At 48.6% G+C, this 27,301-nt stretch overlaps 1 protein-coding gene across 2 annotated transcripts; it reads right to left on the minus strand.

Moving 5' to 3' along the window:
• Window positions 1-26,942, minus strand: THOC5 (THO complex subunit 5). 2 transcript variants are annotated; one of them, XM_081113807.1, is made up of 22 exons: window positions 26,902-26,942; window positions 25,886-26,158; window positions 24,535-24,666; window positions 23,749-23,892; window positions 22,515-22,628; window positions 22,264-22,361; window positions 21,039-21,185; window positions 19,560-19,674; window positions 18,086-18,218; window positions 17,404-17,436; window positions 14,939-15,016; window positions 13,997-14,037; window positions 13,654-13,753; window positions 13,065-13,173; window positions 9,514-9,615; window positions 8,621-8,717; window positions 8,074-8,188; window positions 6,713-6,816; window positions 6,503-6,590; window positions 4,088-4,203; window positions 3,008-3,198; window positions 1-196 (listed from the first exon to the last, which is right to left on the minus strand). In XM_081113807.1, exons 3-22 carry the CDS (start codon window positions 24,628-24,630, stop codon window positions 133-135), a joined length of 2,085 nt encoding a protein of 694 aa, XP_080969933.1. In that variant the 5' UTR covers window positions 24,631-24,666; window positions 25,886-26,158; window positions 26,902-26,942; the 3' UTR covers window positions 1-132. The 2 variants fall into 2 exon arrangements, with proteins under 2 accessions (XP_080969933.1, XP_080969934.1); XM_081113808.1 differs by lacking the exon at window positions 17,404-17,436.
• Window positions 26,943-27,301: the final 359 nt, after the last annotated feature.

Raw genomic sequence — 27,301 nt, forward strand, 5'->3', positions numbered from 1 at the left:
CTTGGTCAGATGACACTTTAATTGGCTAGAAATATAAAACCTGTCTTTGGAGACCATCAGGAGCCACATGCGGACAGAAGAGGAAGCGGAGGCACAGCACCGAGGGCCCAGGGGAACCACAGGCCGAGCAGGTCAGCGATGGCTGAAGAATCCTTGAGGATGGTTATATTTAAACGGCTTCATCCTGCTGGGACCCCTAGAGAAACAGGAGAAGGGGGACGGAAGAAATTATGGTTACCCGCACAATACTGTACAGCTGTTAGGGGGAAAAATAAACGTGTGAGAAAAGCAGACTGCAGAACAATATGTAAGGTGTGATACCATTTTTGTAAAAATGTTTATATGCTTGCAAATGCATGAAAACAGGCCTGGAAGGGCCCTCACTAACAATAGGCACTTCTGGGGAGAGGATGTGGGCACCCTCACTTTTTAATATATTTAACAACTGTTGATTGTTGTTTCTATGTTTAACAATAAACATGGTTTAGTTCTATAATTTAAAAAAATAAAGGAAAAAACTTAAAAACCTCTTTTGCAAGGAGAGTCCCATGCAGGAGGGAGGTAGGACTCTGAAGTCGGGGTGAAAAGAATCTGCAAAGTTAGATGCTGTTGCTGTAATTCTGTAAGTTTTACAGATGGAGAAACAGTCTCAAGGAGTTAAACTATCTGCCCAGCATTATACGGTCAGAAGGTGGCAGAGCCCAAATTCAAGACCAGGTCCGACGCCAAGCCTTGACCTCATGAAGCTTAGGTGCTTCAGCTATCATCCCCGGCCCCCAAGCAGAACTTCACACAGGGTCCCCTTCCACACAGCTCCCCAGTAACTGATGTCCAGGTGAAGGGCCTCCTTTATTCATCTGCCTATGACTGACATTCAGTAGTAACCACTAGGTAACACCCTGGATCTTGGTCTGAGTAAGGGAAGGTAGGAGGGAGTGTGTGGGCACGCACGAGCGCGTGTGCGATTGCAGATACAGAGAAAAAAGGTTTTAATTCCCACACCAGGAAAACCACTTACCTAACTGTGGGTTTATTCTGTCTGCACTGTGCTTGGCACTTCATATGCTCCATCTGGTTTCATTTCACCCTCCCAACCATACCTGAAGTGAACGCTGTTTTTACCAGCGAGGAATCTGAAGCTCAAAGAGACTAAGTATAGACCCTAATCACACAGGTAGGAGCAGCAATTTGAACCTAGGTCTTTCTGGCCCCAAAGCTTTTGCTCGTAACCATGAGGTCATATACCTCCCAACACCAGAAGGCACTGTCGTTTGGGCAAGTCTAAGAATACGTCTGATGGAGAACCCACAGCCTGAAGGTACCCATCAGCCTCTGTAAACTTTTTGTGCTGAATGTTGGGACTGGCTATGCTAAATAAACTTGTTGCATTAAAAAAAAAGAAAAGTTCAGCTTCCTGGCTTGATCCCAAGGGTCAGGACTTTAGGTCAAGAACCTCACACCTCACCAGTGATGGAGTTAATTAGATCTGAGTGGCCAAAGCTGCACCTTCCAATGCCCTCACAGAGCTCAGCGTGGGTGACATACAAAGCACTTCAGAAAAGGGGTCCCTGGGGAACCATTAGGTAACAGAAAAGAAACACTGGCCAAGTGAGAGATCCCACCCTAGGAATGTGCTACAGCAGGCTGGGAGGGTGGGAAGAGCTGAGGTCTCACACAGACCCACGAGGGAGAGCAAGTCCTAGAAGGCACCAACATCCAGCACCAGCACCACCTCCCAGCAGCCACTGGGGGTTAGAGCTGGTTATTATCAGATAGCACCACAAATCACCCAGGCGGAGGTGCCAGACACAGCAGGGAGGATGCTGGGGACACGTTCCCCAGGCTGGGACTGGCTGCCTGAGGAGGTGAGAGGCAAATAAGGCACCTCCTAGACCAGGGATGGGCAAACTTTTTGACTCAAGGGCCACAATGGGTTCTTAAACTGGACCGGAGGGTCGGAACAAAAGCATGGATGGAGTGTTTGTGTGAACTAATATAAATTCAAAGTAAACATCATTACATAAAAGGGTACTGTCTTTTTTTTTTTTTTAGTTCATTTCAAACCAGCGGGATCTAGCCCGCGGGCCGTAGTTTGCCCACGGCTGCCCTAGACTGATAGGGAACAGGGGGATGTCCGGATTAGAAACAGATTCTAGCCCTTCCCGTTCCCAGACACCATTCCTCTCCAAGCCCTTGCCCCGAACAGAAGGGATGCCTGAGCAATATGAACTCGGGAGTTCTGGAACGGACTCTAAGAATATGAGTGAGGGGACGAAAGCGAGAGAGGACCCCAAAGCGACAGGAAAAGTACTCAGAAGTGCTGGGAAAGCAGACATGCTAAATACCGAGCTGTCAGGACCTGTTGGCATTTTGTGAGCCCCGGTCTATGCTAGGAACCATGCTGGAAACTTCACGTAAATTAGAGCTAATTTATCATGAGCCTGAAGGTTATATTTCCTTCAGCCTTTAGGAAATAGACTCAGGGCTGAGCTGAAGTGATTCTTCCAAGGTGAGCAGCAGAGCAGAGATCTGTACTTGTGTCTGTCTTCCTTCAGGCTGGCTCCTGATGGGAAGCCGACTGCCTAAAGCTGTGATTCTCAAAGACGTGTGAACGCCTTAGGAAGAGCACAGCAGGCCTGGTGGAGGTGGTATAGATAAGAGGCTGATTTGGACAGTACAGAAAGCATGGAAAGTAAAATTCAGCCAAATCCTCTTGGTTCATGGCTCAGTGCTGCTCACTCAGTGGGGGGGTGGGGGGGTCCCCCCTCAGAGGGTGCTTGTGAAGAACAATTGGGCCAGGCTGGTAAAGCGCGGCTGCAGGAAGTTTCAGGAAGGAGGCAGCAAGCTCTCCCCAGGAAATCCGGCAGCAGGACTTTAAATTCCTCTGTGAACAGAGATCAGGGCACCTGGGAACAAGTATGTCCTCTATGCCAGGCTCTGATCTCTGTCCCAAATCCCCATGAGAGGCAGGACTGGAGGTCCCTGGCACTCTGACCTCTCCCCTCACCTGAAAAGCCGCAGACACATCTTCTCCTGGGGAAACTCCTTGGGCCCCTCCACGCTGTCATCGTGGATCTCAGTTTCCAGGTAGACGTCCAGCAGCACGCACAGGCGCTGCAGCTGGTTGGTCAAGAGCTGATGGCCGGGCCGGGGCCCACACAGCTCCTTGTAGCACACGTTGACCTCGCTCTCCATGGCCTACAGAGTGGGAAGTCCGGACACTCAGCACAACCTTCAGACTGCTCGGTCTGACAGCTCCACAGAATGGCAGCTGGGCCTGTGCAGGAGCTAGCGCACACCACATCAAGCTGGACTGGATTATCCTAAGGCTCCCCCTCCTCAAATCATGGGGTCTTCCTGATTCTGACCCATAGCTTTCCCTGCCTTGCACAGCCACAGCCAAGAGGACGGAGGTGTGTAGAGACGGAATCTCAAGCTGAGATCCAAGTCAGAAGGAGTTAGGGTTAAAAACATGCTCCACAGCCTTAAGGCCACCACAGAATCAAGTCATCAGGCATAATAATAATTAACAGAGCCCTAACCGGTTTGGCTCAGTGGATAAAGCATCAGCCTGCGGACTGAAAGGTCCCGGGTTCGATTCCGGTCAAGGGCATGTACCTTGGTTGCGGGCACATCCCCAGTAGGGGGTGTGCAGGAGGTAGCTGATCAATGTTTCTCTCTCATTGATGTTTCTAACACTCTATTCCTCTCCCTTCCTCTCTGTAAAAAAATCAATAAAATATATTTTAAAAAATAATAATTATCAGCTGCAATGATCTCATACTCATCTCATTCCAGCAATCCTATGCTTCTGAGTTAGCTCACATTTGCACAGAAGCCTATGACAACCACCTTTCAAGGCAGGTATTTATATTTTCCCTAATTTGTAAGTGGGGTGAAACCTGTGGACCTCAAACTAGGTAACTGGTTGAGATGGGTCTAGGTTCCTTCCATTACAGCATGCAGCCTCCAATATAGTCTCTAAATCCTGGCGGGCTCCTCTGTCCTAGGAATTACGCCAGTGTCCCAGCCCTTAGCTCCCCAGAGAGCTCCTCCTGCTCCTCTTGTCACCCCAGCAGGGCCTTACCCGAATATTGTCATCATTGCTGTTGGTTTTCTCCCCTTTCCAGTTCAGACAGAGCTGGAAAATGGGTGGGATGGAGGAGTAGCCGGGGTTCAGCACCACAGCTGCCTGGAGTTTGGCTGGGAAGGGAAAGGAGGAAAATCAGTTGTGACCCAGATTGGCAGCCATGCACCGTCCCCAGCAGACCCCTAAGGCTAGCTCTGAGGTCCCTTATTAATCCAAGTGCTCCAGAGCACATCCTGGTACTAAATGACTTTTATGTTTGTTCTGGAATCTCCGAAGTGGAACTGCCAGGTTATAGATGTGATGCCTGTGACTCTGGTCCCTCTAAGGAGGCAGAGGGGTGTGGACTCGCCAGAGTCTACTCCACACTGGGTTTGCCTGAGTTCTATTTGGTCCTTTGACAGAAGTTGGTTTTAATTGACATTTATTTGCCAGCAAATTAAGGATTTTCCCAGGTAAAGACTTACTGGTTTTTCAATATTGTGTATTAGCTGTTATATAAAAGTTATCCTTTCTATTCTGTTCCTTTTATTTTTAGATATTTTGTTATGTAGAAACTTGTTAACAGCCAACATTTATTGAGTACTTATTCTGTTTCCGAGCACTGTGCTATTACACAAACTTTATTTCATCCTAACAATGATTCTGAGATGGGTACCCTTATTATCATCCCCACTGTACATATACAGAAACTCAGGCTCCAAGAGAAACCTTCTTAAGATCAAACAGGTGCAATGCAGCAGTGCTGACTTTAACTGCCTGATGTCAGCACTGTGTTCATAATCATTCAATGAAATATTTGTATTTCTTTAACACATTCATTTTTTCTCTGGGGGAAGTCTTTGCCACTCTCAATAGGATGACACTTATCGTCTCCACCAATGGGCTAAATATGCCATTCTTTTTTCACTATTTATGTAGGATTTAAAAAAGAACTCTCTGACACACCAGTAATTCAAATAACAGCGGGCAAGAAAGTGTGGGTTAAGACAATTCTTCCTCATGGGGGAAAAAAGGAGACATATGTACTACTATTTGTAATACTTTAAACAATAATAATAATAAAAAAAAAAAGACAATTCTTCCCCAACAGTCACAAAAACATTTATTATAAAGTGATTCTTTTCTTTACTGTTGTGTTGCCTCTGTCACAGTAGTCTGAATATATTTCTGGATTGAACTCTATTCAACAACTTTTTGATCTATATTACATAAACTTTTCAAACCGATCTGTTGTATGACTTAAGGATTATATATATGTACTTGGGTTTGTTGCCCACTTATTCATTTAAATTTCAAACTTAATTTTTCAAATTCTTCAATACAGCTAATGAAAATTTTAATTTTCATTCATTTTATGTATGAATCTAGAATACTTATTATGATTCCAAGCTTTCATCTGCTCAACCAGGAAGCAGAAGTAATGTCTTCCAATGACTTTCTACCCTTGGGGCTTCATAAATTTTTGGGCTGCATAGAGATGAGGTAAAAGTATATTTTAAAAGAGGAGAGGATGAAAAGCAAATGCAAAGCCCTGGCTGGGTAGCTCAGTTGGCTAGAGCATTGTCCCAGTACACCAAGGTGAGGGTTCAATCCCTGGTCAGGGCATAAACAGCAGTCCACCAATGAGTGAATAGATAAGTGGAACAACAAATTGATGTTTCTCTCTCTCTCTAAAGAAAAAAAAAAGCAGCAGCAAATGCACAAATTCTAAATAGTAGTCCCCTACCATGAGGAGAGCATAAAGTGGGATTGAGAGCCTCACTGTATGTGAAATACTTAATTTCCTCAGAATATTTTTAAAAACACACGAAGAAAAAGAGAAGGGAAGAAAAAACTACCAACAAGTCCCCTGACCCTGTGGCCTCAGTACCAAGCCCCGGGGATCAGATCCTGTGTCCGAGCCAGGCCTGCCGCGGCGGAGGCCGGGCGACAGCATCACAGGAGTATCGGGGTGGCTCAAGCAGGAAGCCCTGGCGAGTCAGATGCCAGGACACCTGTGAGGAATCACAGTTTTGATGCCTCCAATGAGCGCAGAAACTGCAGACAGGGAGGAAGGTCCTGCCACCCCGCACCTCACAACCTCAGACACGCCAGTCCTTCTGGGATGAGGGGTAGGAACAGGTGTCCGATTCTAGCGAGCAATAAAGCCAAGAGCTCAGGGTCAGAGGTCAGACTGGGTTTATGACTAAGTCTTAACATCTTCACCTATAAAATGAGAATATTACCATCCCTAGGACAGTCATGAGGATTAAATGAGATAAAGTACTCATCTAACGGTGGCTGTCACATTCATTACTATTTGCTAAGTCCTGCAGCAGGATTCCAGATCTTTCACGTTCTTTGGGCAATTTCCAGGAATGTTTTATTCTCAGCCACTCCCCTTGCCTCACTGTTATGAGCAGAACAAATTACCTGTGCCCCTTTCCACGAGTGCCATGTAGTAGAGATTGGTGTCCCCAGCCAGTCCTGCCTCCACAATGTCCTTGGTGAAATGCAGCTCCTAGAAGTCAACACGGACAAGGAATGAACGGCTGGCTCCTTTAAAACCTCCTGCCCGCCTGGTGGAGACATTGGCCTACGGTCCCCAGGACAGCAACGATGACCTGTCACTCTTCTACCTACCACGTAATCCTCATGGGCAATCGTCACCCACTTCACCAGGCGAGAGACAACCTTTGCAGGGAAGAGGTAGTGGCAATCGCTAGTAACTGGTACAATGCCATGTTCTAAAAGAGAGCAAGACAGGTGGGGTCACAGGTAGAAATCAGGTGCCACAGCCAGGTAACCAGCATCCTCTAGAGGACTCAGATGGCCCTGCCAGATGTCTAGGTACACCTGGCACTCAGTAGGTGCCCAGGTCAACACGTGCCAGGAATGCAGGCACATCAACTTGACTTCACCCAGGGCTACGTGCTTGTGGCCAGACCCAGCAGCAGCATTCACGGTGCTTTATCCTTAATACAAATGACAGCAAAACAAGAGCCTCCAGCCAAAACCAATGACAGTGCCGCTGCAGCAGTGACGGTTAATTAGATCGAATCGCCGAGAGGGCTGTTTCCATAGCTGACCTTGATGGAGGAAAAGACTGCAGTGTTCTGTGTCAGCTCCTCTAGGGGAGAAAGGCTGGAGAACTGTTCCAGCGTGAATTCCTGCTGGCATTTCAATAAGCAAATATGCCAACACAGTAAACGCTGCCCAGGATGACAATCATCCAACCTTGAGACGAAACAAATGCAGCAATGCTGATGGGAGAAAGGCCTGACGGACGAGCAATGCTGCCCTGGAGACCAGGGTCCACGTGGAGCACTAGACCGAACCTGAGGGGCAGGGTCTCCCGATGGTCCTAGAAACCCAATGTCTTTCCTGACAGCCCTCTCGCATCAGAAAGATTTTAACCCTCACTATCTTGCAAGTGCCTTGTACGTAGTAAGCCCTTGACAAGTATTTACTGAATGAATAAATGAAAAGAAGCCCCATATGGCCACCACTGTGGTCAATGGCTCAGCAGAATCACCTGGGAGCTTATGAAAGAGGGGCTCAGCCTTACCCTGGAGGGTGTTAGCTCAGTAGGTCTCAGGGAGGGATGAGGAGTGGATCCCTGTACAGCTGTGTTCACAGAAGCTGAAGGTGGGCTCCATGAATCATGACCTGGACTCCCACTACATATCTGTAGGATGTACACCGAAGTCGGACATCCGCTACCTTAGGATGAGCTGCCCCCGACCAACTTGTGCCACCAGAAGGCTCCGGGCCCCTCTGTGAGCCCGAACAGCCCTGATGACCCTGGGGGAGCTCAGATCTGTGCTTGGATGGCCTGCAGCTCTCTCCAGCCGCCCTGTCAACACCGCAGCTCAGCAAGAGCCCGAAATCCAGCCCTCTTTCATTTGCTGCCAGGATTCCAGACATCTGAATGAAGAGCTAGGTAGTTTTTGTCCCTGTGTTGAATGAATGGCTCTCAAGCCACAGCCCCAATGCCAGCTTACCCAGGGACGCGAACTGTTTGTGGAGGGCCAGGCGGGACTGCACTCTGGTCTTTAGCAGTTTCATGGTGGTCTCCATGTGGCTAGAGCTCAGCGAGTGGTCAGCGATCACCGTGGGCTGTGGATGACAGCAAGGGGCACACCTGAGTGCTCGTCCCTTCCTCCAGGCACCGCCTCTCTCCTAGGCCCTGCCTGCCTGTGGCAGCCGAGCTCACCCATGCCCTGAGGTGGGCACCTGATGGGGAAAGGCAGGGTTTACCTGCTGTGACAGGCCAGACGCTGTCCTTCAGTTGTGCTGCACCCAGAGTAAGGACCCAAGTTACTTTGATCTAGAGGGTTTCTAGACTCAGGGAGAAGGCAAAGGTACCTAAACACTTGTAGGCCTTGGGCATTTTAGTGTGCTGAGTGGAGGGAGGACAGATCATATCCTTAAGGGAACGCATTCTGCTAGTGTAAAGCCCCCAAAAGCCACCAGAAGCCTTTCTGGAGTCTGTATGGGTAGAGAGGAGGTAGAGCTCTCCAGCTAAGGAGATGGGATCAGTGTACATACCTGGGGCTGCTCTTTAGGGAAGTGGAGGCCACCCAGCTTCTGTACCCACAAATAGGGGTGTCCTAAATCAAGCACGTAGTCTCTCAAAGTCAGGATGCTGCATAAAAGAGTAAAATAATGCCGAAACCGGTTTGGCTCAGTGGAGAGAGCATCAGCCTGCGGACTGAAAGGTCCCAGGTTCGATTCCGGTCAAGGGCATGTACCTGGGTTGCGGGCATATCCCCAGTAGGAGATGTGCAGGAGGCAGCTGATCGATGTTTCTCTCTCATCGATGTTTCTAACTATCTCTCTCCCTTCCTCTCTGTAAAAAATCAATAAAATATATTAAAAAAAAAAAAAGAGTAAAATAATTTTATAAGTCCTTTTTGCAATGGTCCCAGGATATAGTCTTCCTCCCAATCACCCCCAACAGGTGGGCCCCACAGGCTCAGCCATGCTTACAGCCAGGCTACCACCGTGCCTCTTGACTTGAGCGGTTCCCTATTGTAAATTTCATCTCTCCCATGTTCATTTTTCTCTTTTCCCCTGACAGTCCTCAACTAATCAGCAAATCTCAATAAAAAGGCAGTGCACACGATCGTTCTCCTGACCAGTTTACCAATTCATAAAATAGTTTAAAATGTTTTTAATCCTCAGAGAATTAAAATGGTCAACATTTTTATTATGTCATGTGTTCTTATCATGTTCTCCACCCACCCATCCATGACCGCCGTTTGCCTCATAAGCAGGAAAGCTCCTGTGTACCCTTCTCTCAATAGAGCGTTCTCCCCTGCCCCACGGTCTCCCTACCCCCCAGAGGCTCTGGCCCGACCAGGTCTCCTGCATTAAGCTTGAGCCATCAGAGAAACTCAGAAGCAGAGAAGCTGAGAAAGGAGGAAATACTGCTGACTCACCCCACTTTATCAAACTGGTACTGATTGGCTGGATTCGGCGTTTTCTTTCCATGATCCCCAGGATACAAACAGCTCAGGACTGAGTCAGGAGACAGCAAGTCACTGGAAAGGGAGCAGACTGCAGTGAGAATGTGGCCCAACACCTTGTCTCCAGGCAGACTGCGACATTCGGGGGTGGTCATGCCACTTCGCACTGATGATCAATGCCAGCGTTCATGGAATGCTTCCTGTGAGTCAGACGCTTTATACACCTGAGGTCACTGGATCTTCATAACCCTATGAGGTACAGAGTATTATCATTTCCATTTTATAGAGGAGAAACTCAAGGCTTGGAAAGGCATGGCTTGTCCAAAATCATGCTGCTAGTTAGTGCTGGAGCTCAGATTTACAGTAAAAAAAGTGAGTAGTACTGCTCTAACTGATTTGGCTCAGTGGATAGAGCGTCAGCCTGTGGACTGAAGGGTCCCAGGTTCGATTCCAGTCAAGGGCACATGCCCGGGTTGCGGGCTCGATCCCCAGTAGGGGGTGTGCAGGAGGCAACTGATCAATGATTCTCTCTCATCCTTGATGTTTCTGTCGCTCTCTCCCTCTTCCTTCCTCTCTGAAATCAATAAGAATATATATTTTTTAAAAAGACAGTAGTACTCTTACCCACCAAAAAACAACAACAAAAAACTATCCATCTGGCCAGTGTGGCTCAGTGGTTGAGTGTAGATCCAAGAACCAGAAGGTCGCTGGTTTGATTCTCAGTCATCAGGGCACATGCCTGGATTTCGGGGTCCATCCCCAGTAGGGGGCATGCAGGAGGCAGCTGATCAATGAGGTCTTTTCTCATCAGTGTTTCCATCTCTCTATCTCTCTCCTTTCCCCTCCCTCTAAAAGCAATAAGAAAACAAACAAACAAACAAACAAACAAAAAACCCCTATCCCTTCAAAGTTATATGGTGATCAGGGCCTTACCTAAGGGGAGCAAAGCCCCATGACACTGGAAATAGAAATAATCATAATTTTTATAGAAGCAGAAAGATCCCTTTCTACCCCAGAAAGGAAGTGTGCAACTTTGGTGCTGTGTCTATCACACTTTGACCAAATTTCACGCTACTCACAAGAAAATGACCCCTTTGTATTCGAAGAAAAAGATATTATCGCCTGCACTGGAGACAAGGTGGCCCAGTGCTATAAACAGAAAGACAGTGACACCACTGCCACCCAACTGCAATGGCTAGGGCACAGCCCGTAATTAAGTGTGACAAGCAGAGAAGAGAATTGGGGGGAGCATAATAATAGAGTAATCTGATCACAAAGGACAACAGGGCCCACTCTTTCCCTCAACCAGTATAGCGGTCTCCATTTTTTCAGGAATAGCATCAGGAGCAACTCAGGCAGAAGAGCTAATCCTGCTGCCCTGAGCCCCCAAAATGACTTCGGGACTTAATACTGCGGCACTGGCAGCTTTTGGCTCTCCTCTGTTCTCCGTCTCTCCCAGAATCTGTCTGTCTCCACTATCCCCTAGCAAGGGTCTGCCCCTTTCACTGCCTCGCATGGAAAACTGGCTAGAAAATAAATAAGAATTGCCAGTCCTTGGCCGATATTTAGTGGCTATTACTAACAGAATGAATCAACCAAAATAAAACAAAACAGCTACAACTGCACATAAGGGTTTCTAATTGACAAATCTTTTTTTTTTTTTTTTTTTTAATATATTTTATTGATTTTTTACAGAGAGGAAGAGAGAGATAGAGAGTTAGAAACATCGATGAGAGAGAAACATCGATCAGCTGCCTCCTGCACATCCCCCACTGGGGAAGTGCCCACAACCAAGGTACATGCCCTTGACCGGAATCGAACCCGGGACCCTTCAGTCCGCAGGCCGACGCTCTATCCACTGAGCCAAACCGGTTTCGGCGACAAATCTTGATGGAAGAATCAAAAAATAATTTTTTTAAGTTTTGAATGATTTTAGAGAGAGAGGAAGGGAGAGGGAGAGGGAGATAGACTCATCGATCGGCTGCCTTCTGCATGCCCCCTACTGGGGATTGAGCCTGCAACCTGGGCATGTGCCCTGACTGGGAATCGACTAGGTGACCTCTTGGTTCAGGATCTATGCTCAACAACGGAGCCACGCTGGCTAGGGAGAAGAATAAAATCTCCCTGACAAAACTTACATCTGTAATATATGTCTCAAGATGTCTGACTTTGGTAAAAACAACAGACATGAAAGGGGAAGCTATAGTCATAAAAATACAACATCGAAACAAAAAGCTATTCAATTAGTCAAATCTCTGTTATAAAATTTTAATGGAAAAGGGATTTAAAAAACCTTGGTCAAATAAAAATGGAAAATGAATAAAAATAGTTTAATGGCTTAATGAAAAATGAATGGATTAAAATGTCCCAATGGAGATCATTCTGGAAAATAATTTGAGGAAAATTCAGCAAGGCTAGTATAATTCTGATTAAAATGTTTGTGTTAAAAACATTAATTCCCTAATGAATTAACAGATCCTGGCAAAAGTCATCAATATCACAAAGACAGACAGCTCGGGTCTCCTGATGGCAGCACTCAACATCTATGACACAGTCCTGCCCCTCTGTCCCCTCCAAAAAATCAAAATAGAATTTCATCAATCCTCTAGATTTAACCACAATTTATATGGAATACATGGGGAAGGAGTAACCATAAACCTGTACTGTAGGGATGCAATCATCAAAATCTAATTCTGGAGGAAGACTACAGAGAAAACAACACAAGTTCTCAACAAAAGATGGCAGACACACTCAGATGAAAAGGTGCCTGAGAGAAGCTTCACCCAATTGCAACATGTGGACCATACAGACACCCTGAGTCAAACCCAAATGGCAAAAACCAAACGAAAGTAATTTAGAGAAAACCAGGGATACCTGCACTCTGACTGGCTACTGGTGAAATACTGTGATCACATAAAGGGGGTCAAAAAGACAGACAGAGAGACAAAACCATCCAGCAGGCTGGTGTCTCCAGGGGCCAAAGCAGCCTGTACTGGAGCCAAGGCCCCTGGACTGGGGGTCTGGAGCTCTAGACCCAGGGCTTCCACCATCATCTGCCCCCTGGATCTCAGTTTATCCATCTGTACAACAGGGGATGAGCTAGACAACACCTGAAGGCTCACCTTCTTCAAAAACCCCGCAGGGCCCACCACAGTCCTCCTCCCACCGCCCAGGTTAAGGACAATCTGGGATTGAGCGGAGTGTAAAGTGAAAATCCCAGCACCTTGCGACAGAAAAAGAAAAGCTGTCAACCTGATAATGTGCCAAATGGCATTTCATGCTCTCCCAACACTGGCTGAAAAGCTGTTCCCCTGCCCCCCCCTCGGTGTGCAGAATGCCGCAGTCACTTTTGTCATCTGCTGGTAGCAGTGCGTCACTAAGTCAAGTCGGTCAGTGCTTTCTCAATACCAGTGACGTGCCAGGCTTCCAGGCCAGTGGAACCTCTCGGAGCCAGCGGAGAGAGAAACAGAGGGCAGCCCGGCACCACAGCCCAGCCCGTCCCCCTCCGCCACGCCTGCTCCTACCCTGCACTGATGGGGGTGATCAGCTCCGTGGCAGTTGTCACTCTGGCTTTTACTGTCATGATGTTGAGGTTCATGAGATAGTAGAACGTCAGGTGAAGCACACTGTCATCTGGATGGGGAGGGAGAGAAAAGGATGCACGAGTGAAACGTGAGAGCAGAGTTGTTAGTTTTACAGAAAGGGGCGTCCATGAGGCTTTAAGATATTTTACTGTGAAAACAAAAACTCAATGGCAATTTAAGGTTGAGAAAAAAAAAAAAAAAAGCAGAGCGTCTACAAATTCCTTGTTACTTCTCCCCCCAAAAGGTGGATCTCCATTTCCCTCCCCTTGAGGGTTGGACTTACAGACCCTGCCTCTGACCAAGACAGAATGAAAAGGAAGTGATCAAGTGATCACCAAGTGGATCCAAGTTTAGATCACCAGGAATAAGACACAAGGATACCATGTACCGCTGACAATGAAGATAACCAGAGAAATATGAAATCAGAATCTGTTCTTGGGCAAAGAGGCCCTGGCTTGCGGGGTTCTGTGCCCCGACAGCTGGCGGAACCCCTAAGTGCTATGGGACCCCCAGAACAAGGGAGCCAGACCTTTGCACTTCAGGTCCAGCATGACGGACAGCGGGTGCCTCTTCAGCATCTCCTTGCGTTTGTCATCCAACTGAACTCCCAGTGTGGGTCGCCGGCGTTTCTGGACAAAGGAAAGAATGGACCTGATGAGCACTGGTCGTACAAAATCTCTCCCTGCCTTCTCCCTACCGGCCAGGGCCTCAGCACTGCTGCCTGGGACCTGATGCTTCAGCTATTCAGTGGCCAGGCTCCCAGCAGCCCTTTCCTTCAAACCTTTCTTCTGCTGCTAGGAAGGATGGCACCTGCCAACTAGCAGGCCCCGGTGCAGCTGCTTGGCACGCCCACAAGAGGGAACGGCTCTCACCGTGGTCTGCTCCTCCTCGGCATCCGAGTCGCTCTCGTCATCTGCAGACACAGAGAGAAGGCGTATAGAGTGGAGGGGGCTCCTGATGCTCCCTAAAGCACCTCAACCCAGGGCGGAAAGGGGCCCAGACTCTCTGTCATTTATAAATGCTTTTTTTAGGATAAATTAATTTGCTGCTTCATATTCAGTATAGAAAACATGATGATGCAAGAAAACAAAGAAAAATGGCCCTGACCGGTTTGGCTCAGTGGATAGAGCATCGGCCTGCGGACTGAAGGGTCCCGGGTTTGATTCCGGTCAAGGGCATGTACCTTGGTTGCGGGCACATCCCCAGTAGGGGGTGTGCAGGAGGCAGCCAATTGATGTTTCTCTCTCATTGTTGTTTCTAACTCTCTATCCCTCTCCCTTCCTCTCTGTAAAAAAATCAATAAAATATATTTAAAAAAACAACAACAAAGAAAAATGACCTGTAATCACACCACCCATCTTTTAGAGTTTTTTTTTACATGTTTTTTGATGTTTTCCTATGCCCCTCCACTGGTAGTGGTGGTGGTAGTAGCAATAATAGTAATAAAGTAACAATAATAGCAGCTCATATAATTTGAGTGGTTGCTATGTGCCCAGGATGATGCTAAAGGCTTTTGCATGCATAACCTTGTTTAATTCACATAATTCTACATGAGGTGTTACTATCCTGTTTGGACAGGTGACTAAACTGAGGCTCAAAGGTTAAAGTGCTTCCCCGGAAACAGTGAGCTAGTGAGTGCAGGGCTGAAATCCACAGGCACGGCTTTCCCTGACCCCCACTGAACATAGTCAGGCTCCCTGTTAAACAAAACCAGCACAGCTAACTTCCAAAGGGCCAGCACTGCCCTCAGGTGGTGACTTGGTGTCCCCCGAGCCAGCTACAGAAGACGGGGGAGGATCTGGCCAGCACATTACCTTGGGATTCCTCGTGAGGTTTAAACAGGGCCTTGGCTTCGTCCACACTGCCTTCGATCGCCACAGACAGTGTTTTATCTGGGAGCAAGAAGAAGCTTTGTATGACAGCCGCTGAGGGCAGGAGCTCAGCCGCACAGGCAGGCCAGCTCCGGGACTGCATCTCTTCTGCCTTTGTCACAGCTCCTTACTGACTGGGGTGGGAGGACAAAAACCCTTTCTCCAGATGAAGAGAAACAGGTAGGAAACTTAAGTATTTTTGCATCATTTACCGAGAACAAAGAACCCAAAGTGTAGATTCCTGGACAAGTATGACCTGAGACTAGTGGTGAACACCTCCAGTTTCAGGCTTATACCAAGGTTCAGAAACCGCAACCTCGGGCCTAAAGCCACATGGTACTCTTCTGCCAAATGCCTTAAAGGTTCTCATGCAGAAACCCGTAACTGTCACATCCCAGAAATAATGGCTTTCACCCGACTAAGTGCTCATTCTCTATGCCACACTACACCAAGCACCCGGCTGGCACTGTGACATCTAACTGGGAGGCAGGAGGACGGTGGGCAGAAACCTGGACCCTGCAGTCCAGTCCTAGGCCTGAGTCATAGTTCCAATTCCCAAACGTGTGACCTGGAAAGTTATGTCACAGCGCTGAGCCCCTGGTTCTGCATTTATGAAATCAGAATGTGACTAATGAGAGCTGGCCAGTCAGATGGTGAGGTGATGTTTATAATGAATGAGGAGATGCTTATAATTTTAATTATAAAATTAATTTTTAAAAAATTATAATCTTCTGGCTGGCACCATTTTGGGGCTCAGCCCTTCTGGTTTTCCAGATGACCTAGTTTACAGCCTCCTGTGTTCCTCCTTCACCAACCCTAACAATAGTCTTCGCTTTGTTCAAGGTCACAAGCCCTACTCATTCTCAGGAAATACCAACTCTAGACACCGTCACCACCTCCTCCCCTGCCCGGGCCTCATCGCCCCTCTGACGGCGAGCGAGGATCGCCTGGCTCTGAAGGAAAATACCACCCCTTCAGCAGAAAGCACCTACAGAGGAGACCCTGAACGCCTTTCGCTGAAGTAATTCAGCGCCAAGATCCTGAGGGGGATACTGCAGGCAGTTACAGACGTGAGCAGAGCAGGGACAATGGCCAGGTACTGGTGGTCACCAGGGTGGCAAGCCCCAGATGCCTGCACCAGGCAATCAGTTATGGGGGGGGGGGGGGCGGGCGGCTCATCTCCAGAGTGACCTTTCCTTCCTTAGTATATCGAAGGTCATGTGGTTTGGACCCCCAGACCTTTCCCCCCTAGAGATAACATCAAGGCCTCAGTTGCATTTCAGCTCCAGGCCCAGAGAAGCAGCAAAAACCAGCCACTGAACAATGACCCCCTGCTCCGGTGCCAGCCAATCAATCAGTGGAGACCACCACCTGAAAGGGTACGCCTGGAAAACTGCTCAATATTCTGTTAAGGTCTTCCCCGAGGACCTCCCCTAAAATCTCCATCTTTAAAACCCATGCCTTTCCCTCCCCCTCCCCCTTCCCTGCCCCAGGCACATTACCATGACCTTCCTCACTCCCAAGCTCAAGGGCTCTTCCTTTAACTCTATAAATTGTGTCCTAAGCTCAAATCTTCTAGGAATTACTTCTGCCTGTGATTTACCAAATAAATGTTCTCTTACAAAAATAAACAAATAATACAATAAAAATTATCACCTTCCTGACTGGTGTGGTTCAGTTGCTTGGAGCGTCATCCCTTATACCAAAAGGCTGCAGATTCTATTCCAGGTCAGGGCACATACCCAGGTTGTGGGTTCAATCCCTGGCCTGGTGTGTATGGGAGGCAACTGATTCATGTTTCTCTCTCCCTCCCTCTCCCTTCCTTTCTCTCCAAAATCAACAAAAACATTTTAAAAAATTTCCATCTTCACAACAACCCTATAGGAGTAACACTATTATTATACTTTTTATACATTTACAGATGAGAAAATGAAGCCTTATAGAAGTTTGATACAACAGCCAGGAAAAAAATAACCTAGGTCTATTTGACTTGAGCTTGGCATCTCAAGAGCCATGCACAGACCCGACATCTTCCTGAGTGACGCCTGGGCCTGCCTTTGTGGAGCCCGGTGGGTCTAGGGCTGGAGGTCAGACAGGCCACCTCCCCGCCTGCTCCATTCAGAAGAGTATACAGATCACTGACAGTCACAGCAGCCTGAAATGATTTGTCCAATCATTCTAAGGAGGGATGGCAAACTTCCCCCAAGTGCAGGCCGTGGGATAATATTCCCAGGTAGCCGACCACTACTCTCTCTAACAAACCTGCATGACCCATCACACCTTACCCCAAATAAGCTGGCTGCCCCCATATACCACTGGCAAACTTCTGAGTAATTTAGTCCTGAAATTCTACAGTAAAATGAGAATGGAAATAGGTTGAGGTTTAAACAGAAAGGAAAATTACTCACCCTGTCTAGGGGGCTGGGAGGATTTCATATGAGCTGATGATGGAAACAGGAGGGAGGACAACGGGGAGGGAGGACAACAGGGAGGGAGAGGACCAGAAGGACCCAGAAGACATAAGAAGAGAGACAGTGATGTGGTGGAGGAGAGCATGCCCTGGTGGGGGTGGGGAAGAAAGCTTTAGGTGCTGGGTGAAAGCAGCAATAGAGCAAGAGGCAGGGTCTCCAAAACGTCTCAAAACCCTGGAGAGGGCTGCCTTTAAGCTTATCATGAGGACACACTCCCTCACTGGGCAATTCACCGTAATGACATGCAGCCTGTTTGGGGCATGGAAAAGCCTAGAAGAGCTGGCTGGGACCTGTTTAGTTTCTGAAGCTGAGCAAGAGGTGCCGATCCACCTGCCAAACGTGCTTTGGGCTGCCTGGGCACTGCACTCAACAGCCGACCAGCCAGGCTCATCAAACATTCAAAGCCATCCATTTTGAAATGCCCATCGGTTTAGTCCAGCCTCAGGCCAACTAGTCAAAGCAGCCATGCTGGGTGGTGCACAGGGCAGGCAGCACTGGTCACCTGAGGGTGTCTGAGCCAGGCCTAGAGCTTTCCTCAGCTGGCAGTGCTTCCAAATGACCCCATCAGCCACAGCTGCTGCTCCCACGGCCCCTCTTCTGCACCAGGCCCCGTACTTACCACAGGCCTGCCCATACGCAGTGGCCTGGACAAAGAGGACATAGAGGGGAGGCGGCAGGTGCCTGGCCGTCTCATATTGCTTGTGAGCCTGGTCAAAAGGCATGAACAGGTACTCTTGCACCGGGAGGGAAGCCTGCAAGCATTGATGAGGATGAGGAGCAATTAGAACTTTCTCATAATGCTGAAGGAAATTTCCGTAAATCAGTACAGTCACTTTACAAACCTAAACATTTGCAGGCATATTTTTTAACAGGAAAAATTAAGTACCACCCACTCTCTTAGTTTCCATTTTTGTTCTGTCCCATTATCCCATTATACAGTGTTACTGGGAATATTTCTGTTACTAATTCTAATTCTATGCCTAGTGTGGAAGGGAGGAAATGTAGACTTCCAAACCCCAGAAAAGGGAATTAGTAATTTCTCTAGGGTCCTTTTGCCAAGTTCCTTCATATTAACCATTTACCCTGCTTCATAAAACTATAAGGGCTTAGACCAAATCTGGCTTCACAAAGCAAACAAAATCATAGACACTACAGTTTACAGGTGAAGTGGGGGCTTTTCCTCCTAGGGTACCTAGTGGCTTTCAACTATGATTCATGTTTTCACAGTGCGTAAATCTACTAAGAATCTTCCCCTGAGGCACAATCAGGGGGATCTAACAGAAATCCACAGCACACTTAGGCACCTATAGACTTCGGGGGCTGGTTAAGACCATGGAGGGGGTAAACTAAAGAGTTTGCAAAAGTGGGCCTGGTCGGTGCGGCTCGGTTGGTTGGTCAAAGCGTGCACCGAAAGGTGGCCAGTTCAATTTCTGGTCAGGGGTGCAGGAGGCAGCTGATCAATGTTTCTCTCATACATTGATGTTTTTATGTTTTTCTCTCTCTCCCTTCCTCTCTCTCTAAAAACCAATAATATATATATATATATATATGTAATATATATATATATATTTATTTTAAAAAACGTGTTTTACCGGGATAAGGCTTTGGGATAACCCTGGCCAGTGGTTGGAGTGTTGGCCTATGCACCAAGGGTCTTGTGTTCCGGGTCAGGGCACGTACCTGGGTTAGATCCCAGGCCCCAGTCGGGACGCATATGGGAGGCAACCAATCGAAGCATCTCTTTCACATTGATGTTTCTCTCTCTCTCCCCCTCTCCCTCTTTCTCCTCTTCCCTCCCTTCAACTCTCTCTAAAAATCCATGGAGAATATAACCTCGGGTGAGGATGAACAAACAAACAAACAAAAGAAAGCACCCCAAGTTAACTTGTGTCTATGTCCCTGAGTCCACCTGGCCAGCTTTTCTCCTACCCAGGACCATCCTCGAACTGTACACTAACTCAGGTTAGGGTGACACACCTGGCAAAAGCCAAAGGCAGACATAGCTGCTGACGGCTCGAGTCAGCAGGGTCTCCCTGGTTCTTCAGTGGAGGCAAAGCAGAGGCCGATGGGGTGAGGGTGGGGAAGGCCCTCACCTGCATGATGCTGTTCAGGCGAGGCTGGAGGCTGCTCAGGTATTCCTTCTTCACTTCGATCTCCTTAAGGATCTTCTCCTTGTTGGAGAGGGACTCGCGGTACTTCTCCGCCAACCTGTGGGGAAAGGACAGGGCACTGTCCCTAGATGCTCTCCAGAGATATCCTGGCACGCCTGTTCACTGTCAGAATCTCCCTAGTAAAAGCAGCTGGGGTGAACCAATGTTTCCCTAGCACGTACTATATGCCTGGCACTTTGAAGAACTCTTCACAAGCATTACATCTTTATAAAAACCCTGTGAGAGCCAGCTGGTGTGGTTCAGTGGTTGAGCATTGACCTATGAACCAGGAGGTCATGATTCAATTCCCAGTCAAGACACATGCCCGGGTTGCGGGCTTGATCCCCAGTAGGGGGCATGCAGCCGATCAATGATTCTCATCATTCATGTTTCTATCTCTCTCTCCCTTTCCCTTCCTCTCTGAAAATCAGTAAAAATATATTTAGAAAAATGAAAAAACAAAAGCCTTGTGTCTGTTAAAAACAAGCAAACAAAAAACCAAGAACAACAACCCTGGAAGATAGGGTCTTTCCTTATCCCCAAAGGAGGACGTGAAGGCTCAGGGAGGTAGATAACTTGCCCAAGGTCATCCAGGAAAGAGCAAGCACGGAGCTAGGCTTTGAGTCCATGCCTGTCTGGCTCCAGAGGCTGTCCATAACCTCTACGGAATACCCCCGTGTCATCTGCTCCATTTCTTGCCTCTAGAGGCCAGACCCAAACTTTCACAAACATGTGGACCTAATAGCTACAGGACCCAAATGAGGCCATAGAGTGGCTTGAGTGGGGCCGGGTGGAGAAGGATTCCAGACCAGTGCCGCAGGAATACAACACTCAGTTTAGCCTGTGCCAGGAGCACAGGCGAGTGACAGGCCCATCTGCTAAAAATTGACACCAATCCCTAAGAATCAGACTTAGTGCTAATTAAATTCATAACATGGACCAAAGGCACAGAATACATTCGATAACCGAAAAAGGCAAGGGATAAAAACAGCTGCTTCTCCAAAGAAAAACAGTCCAATCCAATCAGGGAACGATTATGTGAGTTACAATTTGTCTATACATGAAATATCGTACAACCTTCTAAAATAATGTTTGCAAAGCTTTAAAAACCACAGGAGAAAAGGACAAAATCAAAATTAGATTTATGGTGCAAAAGGTATTTAGGTCTCAGGTGTCAAAATTTTAAAAGAAAGATTACTCCAACTTTCCGTCAACAGCCTTAACCGATTCCAACCCCACTTACGATGCAGTTGGCCAAATCTGAACTATCGGGTGTGAATTCATCACAAAATGGGGTTTGGTCTTAGGGACCATTCTGCTGGCTACACAGAGCTTTGCCGTCTGATTGTGGATCAAGTACTATCCCCGCGGTTAAAGGGCCGTGTCTGCACAGGTTAACAAGGTCAGGAAGAGGAAAGCCACCTTTTCCGCTGCTCCAGCTCCCAGTCCAGACGTGCAAGGGTTTGCTGGTGAGGGTCTCCCGTGGTGATCTCAGCCTTGCTGATATCTGAAGGAGCCTCTTGATAAAACTCCTCTACACTGACCAGATCAATTTCTTCATGCTTTGACCTAGAGACAAAAACAAATGTCAAGCTGCCGTTCTTAGGAACCCAAACGGTGGCTTAAGCAGGCCCCCAGGTCCTCCCCATGTACACCCACTTAGCCCAGGTCTATAGCTACGCAGGGACATGCCTCACTCCAGGGCAACTGGCTCTCCATGGGCCTAGTTCCACTGCATTTTGGGTTTATCGGCTTCCATCTGAGCAATGGTCACAGGCGGGGGCATCGCATTCTTTTCGCCTTTGCTTTCATACCTGGAGTGAGGGTATAGTTCCTCCGCATACCCTTCCCCTCCAATAACAATCTTACCTAACCAGTACAAAGTCAAAACCAGGAGCGTGGCAATGGTACCATACTACTCAGACCTGATGTGGATTTCACCTCTGTTAGTATTTAAGTATTACTATGTGATGAATTTGTGGAGCAGATAGATTCCTCAAAAATCATCATCGTTATTATTAAAAATAAACTAGACCCAATGTCTAATGTGCCCACTCACCCCAAGTTTATTACAAATAACACCTTTCAGTTGGCACAAATGGGTCTGACCAAGCAAGAACATGCTCCCTTCTCTTCTACTCCTTCCTCCCTTCTCATCTCTCACCTTGGATTTGCCAAGAGGCATTATTACATTTTAGAAAGAACACTGCAAATTCGTATTTGTTCACCAAAGGCAGCTAAGCAGCAAGAAATCCCGGTTTGCAAAAATGAACTGCTGGAACTTTAGAGATGAAAACTGGGCCAAAAGGTTAAAAGGACATGACTGGAGGTGAGCTGCTCCCAACAAGGCTGCTCAGAAATCAAACTGGTAATGAATGCAAAGGCCCCTACTAGGGAGAGACAACTGCTCCTGACCAGGTGCAGAGCTCAAAACTCAAAATGGTCAGACAGGCTTCGGAGTTTCTTTGCGCAGAAACTATTGCCTCCAACCTTCCCACTCAAAGTCATCTATTCACTCTTCTCCCAGGCCCTACCGTCTCCACAATCATCTGATTTCTTTTTGAAGAGACTAGCTCACACAGAGCTATGCGGGAAAAGGCAGTTACTAACAGACCCTCTTGCCAAAGCCCTGGCCTCCAAAACTCACTTGAACTCCAGACATTTAGTGATCTCCTTCTGCAGGTGCATCACCTCATACAACAGGTTCTGGAGCTGCAGGTGATAGGCGTCTACTTTCTGCTTGGCCTGAAAGGAGGACAAGGTCAGAGGTGAGAGGGGCAAGTCAGGGTGGGGCGGGGCAGAGCAGAGTGGCAGCCAACTCAGAAAAAGGGGTAAAGGGCACTGAGAAGGGGATGGGGAGGAGGGAGGAGGAGGAGGGTTAAACCTCTCAACTCCTACCTCATGGGTCTGATCTCGTCCTTTCTTCAACCTGATGTGGGCTAATCGGTTAAGCTTCTTTAGAGTCATGAAATGAACACAGCTCAGGATCCTGCGATCTTCAATCTCAACTGCCTGCGGGCAAAGAAAAGCTGGTAAACACCGCAAGAACGGGCACTGGCTCGCTTCCTTCGGCTCCAAAATAAGACCATGGGAAGAGGCAGAATCATGAGAAGAGTCAGAGAGAAATGAAAGAATGACTGTACAAGGGAAGGGCTTAAGGTTCTCAGGGCAAAAAGCCATTTCTGGTTGGACCAAAGTTAACAGGAATTGAATAGGGAGCAAGTGCAGCCAACGCACAAAAAATCTGGCCTTACATGTCGCACACAAGAGATCCAAAATCTTGCCATACAATTTTACCTCTGTAAAAAGCATTTCAGAATAATTTAAATGAAAATAGAAGAATTATAGCTGTAAAATTTGACTCTCTTTAAGAGCTAAAATATAATAATTTTAACAATATTGGCCAGTGTAAACACATGAGATTCCTGGCAAAATATGGGTTGTTTTGTTTTGAACTTATTCATCTAGTTTGTAGTCATACTGTTTAGTTTCTCTGCCCCAAAGCCTGGTTTATTCATTGAGTAGTAATAATTTAATTTTTGTTCTGATTTCCTTGTACATATCCACCCTTATAACAGCAAGGGTATTTACATGTCATTTCTCAACACCTAGCAAAATACTTAGCCCTTAACCCTGGCTGGTTTGGCTCAGTGGATACAGCACAGGCCTGCGGACCAAGGAGTCCCGGGTTCGATTCCAGTCAAGGGCACATGCCCGGAGTTGCGGGCTCGATCCCCAGTGGGGGGCATGCAGGAGGCAGCCAATCGATGATTCTCTCTCCTCATTGATGTTTCTATGTCTCTCTCCCTCTCCCTTCCTCTCTGAAATCAATAAAAATAAATATTTAAAAAAAAAACTTAGCACTTAATACACATTATTTGGATAAATTATCAAATTATAGTTATGGAAAAAATTCATTATCCTGTATTTTATCATTAGTGTCATTTGTGAGTGGATGGTGATGAGAAGTTCCAATAGATTAATAGACAGGTCCCTAGAGCGCCCAGGCCCCAACGACCTATTCACGGCTAGGACAGGAGGCCAAGGTCAGGATGGGCTCTCTCTGGTAAGTGCGAAACAGGTGCATCCATGTGGACCCACCAGGTTCACATCTGCCTAGTCCACTCCTTACCGCATCCTTGCCTCCCCTGCTCTTCAGGTCCTGGATCTCGGCCATGAGTCGCTGCAGCTCCTGGCACGTGTACTTGTACAGCTCATAATCTCTTCCAGGGTCCCGCAGGTCCACCTCAGCCTCCTCACTGTAGTATTTGCCTTCCTGTGGAGGCAAGGATACAGGCCTTGAGTAGGGAATAAAAGTCTCCCAGTCAGGACCAGGGACATGGGCTGAGATCAAAAGCAATGAAACCCCAAAGCAGGTCTCTAAAGGATCTGGTCCTCAAATCAAATGTTTTTCTTCTTTTCAAAATGGAAAAGAACTCCTCTCTTCTGATTATAAAGGAATGCAGGCTTAGTGACAGATTCAGTAAGGAAGGAGGAGTATCAAAAACAAAATAAATAACGGGGGTGGTGGTGGTGGTAAGAGATCCACCAAAGGACTTGCATGCATGCATATAAGCATAACCAATGGACACACAAGTAGGGGTGTGAGGGCATGTGCTGGGTGCGGGAGTGGCCGGGGAGAGGTCCATGGGGAGAAAAGGAGACATATGTAATACTTTCAACAATAAGGAATTTAAATTAAAAAAAAAAAAAGAAAAAGTCTTGGTTCTTGGGATGCTGCAGCTACAACTGATGGGGACACTCAGGCTCTGGAGAGCCAGGTGAATTCTGGGCACCTGGTTAAACAGAGGCTCCCTGGAAGGTTGTCCCTCTGACCCTCAGCTGCTGCAAACCCACAGCCAGGTGCCCGGCGACAAGCTGTGCTCCCTCAGCAGCACGGCAGCCCGGCGAACCCCACCTGCTCGGGGTCAGAGCGATTCCGCTTCCCCTCCGCTGGGGCTCCATCGCTTCGGATCACTTTGGGCTTCCGCTTCTTGCTCGACTCTGACGACATGGCTGTTTGGTGAGGTCAGGAAGAAACAGCAGAGACCTGTTAAGAGGAGAAGGCTTTTGGATTTTCCTGTGGTCAGAAAACTTAAGTCTAATGAGCAGTTGTGGTCATTTACACCCTCGGTAACTCAAGAAAAGACTCAACCCTTTAGCCCTAGCGGGGTAGCTCTGCTGGTTGGAGCATCATCCCGTACACCAAAAGGCTGTGGGTTCGAGTCCTGGTCGGTGTGTGTATGGGAGGCAACTGATGGATGTTTCTCTCTCTCGCCCCCTTCCTCTCTCGAAGCATATTCTTGGGTGAGGATTTGTTTTTTTTCAGGTGAGGATTTAAAAGAAAAACAGACAAGCCTCCCAAGCTGCAATTAAATCCTCTATAAAAGGAGGGCGAGGGGTCATCCCTCGGCCTGTTCGAAATGAACTCATCTTCCTCCCCTCCACCTCCTCTAAAGGCACCACCACCACACCACTGACCAAGCGCCTTAGCCTGGCCGATAGCACGTCCCGGATACTACTGCCTCATCACCGTGAGCTGGTCCTTGACTTAAGCACTCTGTGGGTAATGTTCTCATTTGCTCTTTATACAAACCTTTCAGATAAGAACAAGCACGTTTTATAGATGAGAACACGGAGCATCAGAAAGCGGAATGACTTGCCCCGGCCGACACAGCTGGGATGTCCCATCAGTGCTCTTAACCCCATTATCATGCCGCCTCCTCTTGCCACCATCTCATCTGGGGATGCTGTCAACTCCCTGGTGACCCCCAACATTTAAGAGAGCAGAGCCTAGTCCTGGCCAGTGTAGCTCAGTGGATAGAGTGTCAGCCTGCGGACTGAAGGGTCCTGGGTTCGATTCCCCGTCAGGAAACAGGCCCAGGTTGCAGGCTTGATCCCCACTAGGAGGCGTGCAGGAGGCAGCCGAGCCATGATTCCCTCTCATCATTGATGTTTCTCTCTCTCTCCCTCCCCCTTCCTCTCTGAAATCAATTAAAAAAAGCAGAGCCTACATTTCATGGAGCTCTCGGGTCAGGGAGCACCCTCCCTCTGCTCTCTCTCTTGGCTGTCACCACAGCCCCCTGAGGTGGGCAGCACCCCCTCCCGTACCCCAACAAATCAGTCACCAACCACCATCGGGGTAGCCCGCTGCTCGTGGGAGCGGAGCCCGGGAAGCCCTGAGCTGGAGGCTGAATCCTGGGACCAGTCCCTGCCCTTTCCTCCAGGCCCTGTCCCCCTCGCAGACCCAGTGAGAAAAGAGGCCCTACCTCAGGGGTGGCTGTGGCTGCGGGCCCGGGAAGGCCCCCCGTGGGCGAAGGCGATGCAGGCGATGGGGAGCGGGTCCTGGGCGGGGGTGGGGGTGGGGGCACAGCGTGATCTTCGATGACGGCGGCACCGAGGAGCAAGCGACTCTTTCCGATTCCTGTTAGAAACAGCTGACTGCTCCCAGGAGCGTCTGACGCCCCTCGCTGACCATCTGTGAACCCCGACGTTCCTCGCTTCACGAAGGGACTCTATCGCAGAGCCTGAGACAGGGAGACCTGGCCGGAATCATGAACAAGGACCTGTCTTCACTTTAAATATATTAACTTCTTATCATAACCTTCCGCACATGACAAGTGAACCGAGTTTTACGTGTATGACAGGCTTAAATGTTTCAAGCACATTTAAATTTTAAAAGTGGCTCGATGCAGCCCTGACCGGGTGGCTCAGTGGGTGGAGCGCCCTCCCGGGCCCCAAAGGATTACGGGGTTCGATTCCCGTCCATCCAGGTTGCGGATGGGCGGCAAACCCATCCATATTTCCTTCTCACGTCGATGCTTCTCTCTCTCTCTCTCAAAATCAATACAACATATTTTTCAAGCGGCTCCATTAAGAACCTTCAGGAAACGGTCCTACATGGTATAAGCTGATTTTGGCCAAAAGACCTGAAAGGCTTCCGTGCGAGCAACCACGACTGGGACCCAGAAAGGAGTGTCTTTCACAAACTTGAGCGCCCGGGACATGGGCGCTGTTTTCACCACCGCCTTCGTCCTCGTCGTTTAAAAAGGCTGCAACGTGGGGCCTGGGATGCTGCAGCCAGCATTGCCCACGAGAGGACACGGAGCGCGCAGGGCCCCGAGGACAGAGAACCCGGGCGGGACTCCGGCCCGAGGACGCCCCCGGGCGGGCGGGCGGCCCGCCCCGCAGTCCCCGAGCCCCCGGCCTCGCCCTGGCGCCCTCCCAGGGTCCCGACCCCCCCTCGCCGCCCCGCGCCCCGAACCGGCCCCCGCGTTCCACTCACTTCAGGCGGCTGGCCGGGGGAACTGCAGCCCGCGCACCATCGAGAAGCGGGAGGAAGGAGGGAGCGGCCGGAAGCGCGGCACGGAGGCCGGAAGCGGAAGGCGGAGGCCGGAAGCGAGGCACGGAGACCGGAAGCGAGGCGTGGAAGCCGGAAGCGAAGCTTGAAAGCCTGCAATGGTGGCTGGCGCCCCGTGCTGGCTGCGGTTTGGTGACTTGGGCGCCAGGGGCTGAGGCAACTGGGTTGCCAGGGAGGATCCCACTGCCATCACCGCACGCTGCCCTGGGAAACCAGGAAACGGAGGCTGCCAGGGCAAAGACTCAGTGTGTTTCGTTCACTCTTCCCCCAGCGCCTTAATGCCCGCGACTAGTAGGCTCTCTGCCAAGTATTTGTTGAGTGAATA

Source organism: Myotis nattereri (genome assembly GCF_964212035.1).
Source record: "Myotis nattereri genome assembly, chromosome: 19".
Taxonomy (NCBI): Eukaryota; Metazoa; Chordata; class Mammalia; order Chiroptera; family Vespertilionidae; genus Myotis; species Myotis nattereri.